This window comes from Opisthorchis viverrini (assembly GCF_000715545.1).
Source record: "Opisthorchis viverrini unplaced genomic scaffold opera_v5_124, whole genome shotgun sequence".
Lineage (NCBI taxonomy): Eukaryota > Metazoa > Platyhelminthes > Trematoda > Opisthorchiida > Opisthorchiidae > Opisthorchis > Opisthorchis viverrini.
Genome location: NW_008751781.1, coordinates 1,259,106 through 1,269,344, shown reverse-complemented (window position 1 = coordinate 1,269,344; position 10,239 = coordinate 1,259,106). Strand labels below are relative to the sequence as shown.

At 45.1% G+C, this 10,239-nt stretch overlaps 3 protein-coding genes across 3 annotated transcripts in view; 1 reads left to right on the top strand and 2 right to left on the bottom strand.

Annotated features, from left to right (window-relative positions):
- T265_06191 (hypothetical protein) overlaps positions 1–5,452 on the bottom strand; it is a gene marked incomplete at both ends in the record, with an annotated part of 43,753 nt that extends 38,301 nt beyond the window's left edge. The window contains one exon of the mRNA XM_009171392.1: positions 5,318–5,452. Within this exon, the coding sequence (XP_009169656.1) occupies positions 5,318–5,452 (135 nt within the window). The remainder of the gene's footprint in view (positions 1–5,317) is intronic.
- T265_06189 (hypothetical protein) overlaps positions 1–10,239 on the top strand; it is a gene marked incomplete at both ends in the record, with an annotated part of 41,766 nt that overhangs the window by 9,292 nt on the left and 22,235 nt on the right. The window contains one exon of the mRNA XM_009171390.1: positions 5,288–5,761. Coding sequence (XP_009169654.1) covers positions 5,288–5,761 — 474 coding nt within the window. The remainder of the gene's footprint in view (positions 1–5,287; positions 5,762–10,239) is intronic.
- T265_06190 (hypothetical protein) overlaps positions 7,321–10,239 on the bottom strand; it is a gene marked incomplete at both ends in the record, with an annotated part of 5,372 nt that continues 2,453 nt past the window's right edge. The window contains one exon of the mRNA XM_009171391.1: positions 7,321–7,369. Within this exon, the coding sequence (XP_009169655.1) occupies positions 7,321–7,369 (49 nt within the window). The remainder of the gene's footprint in view (positions 7,370–10,239) is intronic.

Here is a 10,239-nt window from a genome sequence, read left to right as displayed (position 1 = left end):
ATGTTCGAAGAGGAGGAGAAGGCGCAGGTATTCTTGGATGAACTGACCAAAGTCATCCTGTCCTTTGGTATGCATTTTGCACCCACAAAGTGTAGGGTCATGCTTGTGGACGTGCAGTCACTGAACACGCCCCTTACAATCCAGGGAGAGGTACTGGAAGTTGTGGAGTGTTTTACGTATCTTGGAAGTTGTATTAGTTCTGATTGTAGTGTTACAGATGAGGTGAATGCACGAATCTGCAAGGCTCGGGCCGCGTTTGCTAACTTGAGACACCTATGGCGTCAGAATGGTTTATCCCTGAATCTGAAGGGACGTGTGTATCAAGCTACAGTACGGGCTGTTTTGTTGTATGACTGTGAGACTTGGCCTATTTGAGCGGCGGAACTGAGACGTCTTCAGGTGTTCGATAATCGCTGTCAGAACCATAGCTCGTGTGGGTTGGTGTCGGCGAATCCGTAACGAGGCAGTTAGAAGGCGTGTTTTCGGTTGTGTAACGGGTACTTCCATTAAAGAATGTGTCCAGCACCAGAAGCTGCGTTGGTTGGGGCATGTGTTAAGTATGCCGAATTATCGTTTCTTACACCCAATTCGTCTGTGTCCACCGACTTGCTGATGGTGAACTAGCCAAGGTCACCTCTCTCTTCAATGCTTACTACTTGTCAACGAAAGCTCGAGTTCGAGATTACAGTGAATGGACCTCCGAGTTTGACCTCGCGATGCACTAGGCACGGGACGGATGATCTGAATGTGTCTACTTAAGCGTCACCGTGCTATTAATCCCATCAACCATCCACTGCTCAAGGTTGGTGATAAATTTTACATCCAGGGCCTCTAGCCTGTTTACATTTTGTTTGGAGAGAGGCCGTCCCGCTCAACTGGAGTGATTAGACATTACTTCCCATCCTCAAGAGGAGCATCGAGTGAGATTTCAGCCGAGTAGAGTTTGCGTCAATCACAACTTCGCATTCCTTGGCGTGTTAGTGTGACCCTACACCTACAGGTGACCCACAATCCTAGTGTTTCTTGACTTCAGGCGTGCTTTTAATTGTTAGTCTGTCAGTGTATTAACTACACTGTCCCTAACTTCGGTCGTAAAACTACCAGACATCTACACACTAATCTTTCATGTTTAAAATTCATCCTGGACATTCGGTGGCTCGACAAAGTATGTAACTCGATGGTTACAGTCCCTTCCCTGTCCACCTTTACTCTTTTGTTTATAATAAGGCTTTGAAATAAGTCGTGGTTGTACGGTAGTGAAGCATCGGTGTTGAACACTGATGTCATGCTGTCGATGATGATGATGATGACGACGACGATGATGATGATGATGTTGATGCTGATAATGATAATGAATCAAATGGGGGCTGAGCTTATTAGCCGTCGAAACACGTAAGTTGTACGACAGTTTGTGTGTAAGGCCTCTCCGAATGTCTGCTGTTTCCACATAACTGATTGATTAATAACTGTGTGGAGAGGGGACAACTGATGATGGCAGTGAAGTGGAAGATTTTTTTACATGTGGGTGAGCTCAAGATACCTCAACGGTCGAAGCGCAAACTGACCTCAAAATCCATGTTTCGGCGTTTGTGCTGTTACTGCTTTGTTTTGATCAACCCGACAGTTTCTTAGCCTTCATGTTTCTCATGAAGAAACAGCAGCTAGGGTCTCATAGCTGAACGACTATGGTTATTACGCTTACTGATCCAGGTAAGTCAGTGGACGAGAATGCGGTCACTTTTTTAGTGAGATCTATTAGAGTTCACTAAATAGGACACAAATGCCTCATTCTGTTCAAGAGTTACAACCACTTTAAAGTCACTCTCTGGCCATAGATTTTTATGGTCCAACTCTTGCCAGGCATATACCACAATAACAGTCACTGTACAATTGGCGGTTTAGCCGCAGATGAGGTCATTAAAACGGATGGGCGTGTTAAATATGTTCAATGTTTACAAAGTAGTTACTGAAGATATGAAGCCAGTTCTATCGTCGTCCGGATGCGTCATCTGTATGGGGCTCCGTGTAGAGGCACTTGTGTCGAACAACTGTGCGGTCCCAGCACATATAATTCCTTCCAAACTCCAAAAACGAAGCTTGGATTCAGAATAGTAACAAATGTTTTAATTTCCTGGTACGCGTACGTGAGCTAAAGTGTGGCCAACGAAGTCATTTGAAGTACCAATTCTAACGTTTGCCACCAGCAGCCATTTGGAGATCTCACGCATGTAAATTCCCTTTGTGTTGGTTCATCACTCGCCATATCGTGTTATCATCATTAGGTTCATGTAGCATCCTCTTGCCCATCCTTGGGATGCCACTACCTACTACGCAAACACGGTGAGTAGGCTGACAGACCCTGGGATGTGAATTCAATCCTCTAATTCCCACTTGACGGACAAGTGCTCTGCTAGCTGCGCTCATGTCTGCGTTGGTCCTTACGACTTCGATTCTTTGTTGCCCCCCCCCCTCCCGGAACTTTACTCTGCAGACACTATTATCGAACCCATATGTGACTTCTCTGACGACTTAGATGCTGATATCATCCTGGCACGTAATTTGAAAAGAAACGATTCTGAATATCTTCCTTGTTGCACCCTTGCAGGGAACTTCGAGTGGTTTAGTCTCATTCACCCGGTTCGCTGTATAAATTCGGCTTCAATGCAGGTGGTGTTTATTCACAAACAACCAAGTCCATATTTAGAAAATGGCATTACCAGCTGACCTACCAAGACAGGACAGAGTTTTGCTCAAACTATGCGTTCCTCCAGGTCCACCGTACTCTAACTAAAACCAAAGCACTAACCTCTACCTAAACTTAGCTGATGCCCAACACTAAAAAAATCAACATTTGGTCATCGTTAACTCCGAAGGGTTTGATTGACTCCATCGGAGTATCAGTGCTGACCTACACTGATTACATTGGACTGCATCACATTGAGTCACTTTCGTAGTATTAGTGGTTGTGCACTTACTGTGCCAATCAGTTGTTTGTTAGGTGTGGACTGGACTCCATTGGAGTCTTGTGAATCACTTACAAACAGAAGATTAAACAACGATTTTCTGCTTTCAATTTTTTTCAAGTGCAGTCTAATCGGAATACGAAGATGCAGGGGCGTTAAGTTCCATAATAATCGGCAAATAAATACGCACGAATGAGTATGCGTTCAGCACTCATATTGTGCTGTTACTGTGGTGGTTGTATTTGGAATGCGCACATCAGCACTGTCTTGAAGATAAGTATAACATCCGGCATAGTCCCATATCATTACCTTACAAGTCCACGCCACAACTCTGGAACGAGAAGTTATCAAAGGAACACCTTACTGTTGACTTTTTGTAGGTTAAAGCTATTCCATTGAGATCGGGTAGACCATTCATCTTTCCGCTTTGGTGTCCACGGTTATTGATCACTAAGAAATGGCGCGTATTGCATCATCAGATACACCGGATAACCAGGCGCTCTGTTCAGTCGTAGCAACTGAGACATTAACTGAGACACGTTACGCTGAGACACGTGCGCTAGCATACCGCATATCACTGTCCCGTGTAAGTCCAATCTGCCTCAAACTAATCAACCACACAACATCACCCATTCGCCCATCATTCGTTCAATAGAGCCTAGTTATTTCCCCGCTGTGTTTTAAACACCGACTTCTTATTCACTTGGTGTTTCTGAATGTGCCGTTTTGCTTGTACATGTTATCGGGGTATTGTTTCATTCCATTCCATACCTCTATATAGGCAGACTACTGCTTTTATTATCCCATACTGTCTTCAGTATTTGTCACTGCTGACCTCTTGTTCATATTTATGCTTCGACCAAATTGGCACTATTGAGGCTTTACATGTTACCAGCTCTGTGTGGTAGGGTCTTCTAATATACCGTGGTGTCATGGTCTCCCTTCCACCGTCTGTTCACAATACATCATTGCAAAAACGGCACTCTGGCGCTTCGAGTTCAAATGAGGTAGCTCGGTGGTGAAGGTGCCAACCAGGTTTCGTAGTTCGAACCCAACCTCAGCATCCCGACTGCTCCTGTCTATGTTTCGGTAACCTGTCAGTATCCCAGCCCTCATGCCTCCTTGCTTTGGCATGGCAGCTAGGCACCGAAAGGGTTCTACGGCTCAATGATTTAATTTTTTGAGATCAGTTAGCAGCAACGGATTTATGCAATCTATTCTACTCACTGCACCATCAGTATGAGATGATCGAATGACTGTAAGCTTCAAACCTGGGGGCAAGATGGCTCAAGTGGTTAGAGCGCGAATTTACTGACCGTAAATTCCATGTTTCGAACCCGACCTCTGCCTCTCGACTTCCCCTGTCTAGGCTTGGGTAACCTAGCAGTATCCCAGCCCTCGTGCTTCTGGTGACATAGCAGCTAGGTACCTAAGGGTGTTACAGCTGAACGAAGTTCCCAACCAACTCCCATCACCTGCCAGCAAAAACATCGGCTAAGTTCATCGTATACGGTCTTTGACCGTGTTTGGGGCTTGCCGACACGTGATAACCAGGTATCTGACATAAAGACAGTAACAACCTACCTCTGTGTGGAAAAACAACCTGCGATTAAATCTACTGAACTGTTTCATAGCCTCTTGTATTCTAAGTGTTAACACCTTTTTGCTTTCATAATATTCTCCATTCGCATCTTATTGAGTGGCCAATCTCTCCCATGTTTCTGTATTACATGGTTTCATTATCTTTGCTTTCTTGACGAATGAAACAATTCGACCTTTTGCACTACCGCCAAAACAACAAATTGGATATTTCCATGGCCCACTCAATCCTTGCGAGTCATTGATATCGGCAACCAATAACAGCCTCATGGACAGTAAAGTAATTCGTCTTACCTCATCCCAGACTCAACGGTTATGTTCATGATCGTCCATTCGCCAGCATACTGTCACCTTAGTGTTTACTTGCGTCACCCTTTCGACGTAGAAATACAGTAATATTCGTGTAATATTGCGTGCTTCCTGAATTCTTTGTAGATAATCATTTCCAGAGGCTGGAATCCAAGTATTCGTTTCTGCTTGTACTCTTACTGTGTCTTACTTTACTCTTACTCTTACTGTGTCTGTATACTATTTTCTGGAATAGTTTCCTAATGGCAGATTGCCGTAAGGTTTGATTTATGTGGGTAATTTAGTACTGTAGCTACGTTCCAGAGCCCTCACAAGAACTCATTATCTATTTCCATACGAAACGTCAAGCATACTGGTTTGGTGCAGTTCAATTTAATCTCACAAACTGGCGTATATGTCTTCTTCTTGTCCTGCAGCATCGGTGGCACTGTTGGCGCGATTCTCACCTGTCCTTTAGAAGTCGTCAAAGTCCGTCTGCAATCATCCAGAGGGTCAATCCTCTGTAGTGCCTCTGAAAATGTGAATACTGCCACAGTTACACCGGTGATCACGGCGACTACCAATCGCCATAGCACACGCATTGTGCGCCGAATTCTGTCCACAGTCTCTCTTCATAACCGTAATGATCTTGTCGCAGAACGACAGGAACACCCATCTCCATCCAGTACCAGCTGCAACAAATCCAAAATCAGACATTCCTCTGCAAACGAATCCTACCACTTAAGCTCGGCGAGTTTCTCCAATGCTGTTCAGAAGCAACAATCCTCTTCCAGGACTGGCTTTCGCCGTTCAATTTTGATCCGGTGTCTCGCTGATATTTCCCGAACCGAGGGCGTTCGAGCCCTCTTCAAAGGCCTGCTACCTACCCTTGTTGGAGTACTCCCATCCCGGTGGGTAACTTTCGTGGTTCTATTTCCTTTTCTTATTCTACAGTACTACTATGTGTACTCGACTCTGGTCCATTGTATTGTTCTTGTAGATCTTGCCTCCCTCTCATTGCGGAGTTCCTATATTTTAAACGGAGTTTATTGTACCCGTGCGGCACCTAATCCCGCTTCTCCAATTTTCCCGATAAAATTATCAGCTAATAACAGTGACGCGTTCCTTATTGTGGGGTTGTAAAATGACGATAAAGCCATCCTAAGCCGAGCGTCCTTGGAACAAGAAATGCTAGTGCGCCACAGCATATGCAGGGGGACAACAATGTGTGGCTTTGCAGCTAAAAATGCTGTGTGAGCGATATCATGTCCGGTGGGTTTGCTCTCTAATAGCCATTGGATGATGCAACCAGAGGATGCCACTGGGTCTTTACTGTCCGACCTCCAACGAGGGCAAATATCGACATAAGAAGAGATGCAATTTTCGAACTACGCGACATCAAATCGGCTAAGTCGATCACTCGAGATCACTTGAGCTCGGTCGGCAAACTTAGTGGCATGATGGTCCTTCGTTTGAACCCAGCCGCTGCATCTGGACTGTTCCTGTCCAGACTTGAACAACATGGCATTATCTGAACCCCCGTACTTCCATTGGGTGGCACTGCAACTAGGCACTGAAAGGGTATTATAGTGGAATGATTATTATGGTTATTAAATCGATCACTTTAGTCCATTGGCCATTTTCTCTGGGTCTTCTTCAAGGGGAACACATAGAATCAGGAAGTGGAGGTCTGAGCTGGAACGGATGCTGCCTGTAAAAATTTGTATGACAGGAGTGCAACAAATGCTTGGTATCCTCATAGATGAACTAGATCAGTTGTCCCGAAACAGATCTCATCCGGGACAACTTGTGATGGTTACAACGAAAGACCCTTTGTGACTGCGAATGGCGGTGAGGGTATTGAATTCAGTAATATTTCAGAAACCTACAGTCCTTTTGGCCATGTTAACTGACTTGCTTGTGCGGAACGTTCGGAAACTGGCCAGCACTCAGTGAGCTGAATTGTGGTGATGACTGTGTAACTACTGGCTAGACTTTATGTACCGTGTAGTGGTACTAAATGGTAAACTAATATAACAAGTAAATATGCCCCATATTCTCCTGAAGAACGAGCTGGATATAGGACATCACAGCATGATAACACCCGAATGCCTCCGAAGCATTCCGGTTGCAGATCTATTAAGAATTGTAGGGAGATAGTGGCAGAGTTCATTCTGGAAACCGCGCATTTTTTACGGCTGACCAAATGTGTGTAGTCCCGTTATATGACTGATGAGAAATCACTGTGGTATTGACAGTGCCGCAGAACTCGAGCTAGAGCCTCAGTGGGTGGGGCTCAAACCTACTAACCGGAAGGTACGTGGTTCGAAACCGACCTTTGAATTTCCTAGCCGAGGTTGTTGACAAAGGTGGCTTCATTAGCGTTTCGCACCTTTAGGGCTTGCTATGTGTCTTTTATTACTTTCTGTAGAAATACTGGTTCCTGAGATATTCGGGAATGTGTAGTGGGTCAACTGTTATTTCGTCCAGTATGTTTGCATCCACAAAGAGCAGCTAACCTGTAAATAAAAAAATAGAAACAACTGATCAACTTCTTCGGACAATATGTTCACTTGAATATCTTGATAAGTTTCGTTTTTGCTGGCTGGGGATAACGTTACCCCTGGACACGGAAACCTGACCTTCGATACAGTGCGCCCGACACTACCGTATCTCTTTAGGGACGTTGCCACTGCGAGTAGTGGTGTGGGAAGCCCCTCACTATGATGCCCTTTTGGGAAACGAATACTTCGGATCATCAAACATCGTCCTCTCTGAAAGGGCTTTCGCTCCTGTCGATGGTGAGATAAATTGATGGGTTCTCTAACCTTCGGAAGAAGTTCCCAAACAGACTTGTTTAAATAATTGATGAAAAATATTTTTGGTTGTTGAAGAGGGTTAGCACCTCCCCACGGATATGGTAAACCTCCTGTGCAAACTGTGTAACTCCAAAAGACCCTCCATGATAGAAATCATAGGTAAGTTTTGTGAATGTTCGCGTAACCATGTATCCGCTTAAGTCTCTTCGAGTTGACTTTTAAGTTGAATCTCGGCCAGGTTTTGCGCTTCCAAGAAGGAGTGGTAACCTTTTTAGGTGGCTTGGAACTGGAGCCACTTCATTAAGCACTCGTTCGTTTATTCAATTCCTTAAGCGGTCTGATTAGCGGACCCAGCATAATGGCTCGAGCTCGGGGTAGCTCAATGGTTAGGGCGCAAACCTAATCGGACGGTCCGTGGTTCGAACCCGAACTCTGCATCTTGACTGCTATCTAGGTTCGGCCAACCTGCCAGTGTCTCAACCCTCGTGCTTCTCTCGGGTGGCATTGTAACTAGGCACCGAAAGGGTGTTACAGCTGAACGATTATCTATCATTGATATTCTCAGGAATGGTGGATCAAATCAGCCAGCAGCACCAAGTCATTTCACCTTGAATCAAAGAAGTAATAGTGCTAACGCCACTCACTGTCATCATATGTGCTCTGTTGTTCAGCCCTGCGGTCAAATGCCTACATGTTCGAAACGAGCCAACTTAATGTTGGTTGTGAGGAGGTGTCGATACTGAGAGGTGATTCGCGATGGTCAAGGCAGATTGAAGAGAATGCAAGTGTTTCAGTGTGGTGCTCAACTCAGTATGCGTAGTTGGCAATGGTGCGTAAAACTTCATTAACGTTGGAGAGACGAATTGAAATCAATGTGGATGCAGTTTTGGCACAGAAATGTCCATTATTGTTACCGCATGAATCGCTCGTGATTCGTTGAGATTCTCGCAAGCGGTAACTTCTTTAAATGTGTCAAAGCTGAAACAGTATTGAGAAGGATTCATGTCAGTCTGTCCCAACGATCAACCCTCGCTAACCGTAAGAGCAAACGGACTACTCCGCAAAGCTCGATCTTATATTGTTTTTCCAACTGGCTATTTCAAAACGCGCATTGGTAGACTCGGTTCAGAAGAACCTCAACTAGGAGGTCCGCGTTGTCTTGACTCACATAGAAATGACAACGGTAAACGGCTTTTGACTATTTGGCTCAATCATGGTTTATGTTTAACCTGTCTGAACTTCAGACATCAAAATGGTATCTAAAATTTGGCATCCACCAACCACAGGCTGGCACAGGATACATTTCAGTAAGCTACTGTTGGGAAGATTTGCAACATAAAAATAGGTCGTTCATCTGTAACACTCGGTGTCTAGCTGTCAGGCCACCCGACGAAAGTACGACGGCTGAGGCCTAGACGGGAGCACTCAAGATGCTGATGTTGGTTCGAACCACGGACCTTCCGATCAGTAGGTTTGTATCTTAATCACTGAGTTATCTGGGCAAAAGATAATCCATCCTACCGAGGTATCCGTGTAGGCCAAAGTTATGTGTACGAGAATGTCCATACCATTCTGCGAGAGTCGACAAAGTCGACTTATGAGGCCTAGTCTTACGTTACTCCTCAAAGCATCCAGTTTAGGAACATCTGAACACTAATTGGTTGTTGAAGTTAGGTCAATCATAACTTCGGTCGCTGAGGGGAGTTGGTTTCATGGTAAACATCCGACTTCCATCCGACTCCGTAGACCAGAGAGTGCTGTGCTCATAAATTCGTGAACATTTTGGAAGTACTGTGTAGTGAAACGACGGCTCAAGTCCGTTTCAGCGATTAAGAATTTCATCCGTTTCGCATCACCAACATGGTTACACAGTATTCCCGTTTCTGGCTGACTTCATCGTTGATGAATTCACGCCAGTACATCTGGAAATACGTTTGGTGTTGTGAAATTCCTCCAGGGTGGAAGGATTCAGGAACTAGACAACGTTGATGATATTGTCCTAATGATGGCACCCAATCCCTACAGAACTCGTTTGATTGTCTCACCCCATAATTAAGCTATCACTGCATATGTTTCTCATCAACGACGTGAAATCACCGCTGCTGACAGAACACTCGTTTTATCTGCCCGTTTTATCTGCAAACTGCCACAATCACACCAAGGGTCACCAAGACCTTTAAAAATCTCCAACCTCTCTGGCGTGGGCGCTTTATCAGTCTATCACTGAAGGGTCGAGCTTATAACGTGTCGGTTTGTCCAACGCCTCTACAGGTGTGAACAATGGCTTTCCCGAATTGAAAATATCAGACGACTCTCCGTGTTCGACTTTCGTTGTTTATGAAGCATCTTGTGCATCGAGGGGGAGGGGTGGGTGAGTACTACCGTTTTTGGACGACGCGTCTACCGCAGGCGTAACGTTGTAATGACGTACTGGTCGTCTGGGTATGTATTTGGGATGGCAGCTCGACCTGTTCTACGACGAGTTTTCTTCACAGAACCAAGTGAGGCATGGAGAAAGCGTCGAGACAGTCGACAGTTGACCCAGCACTTAAACACAAAGTCATCACGGT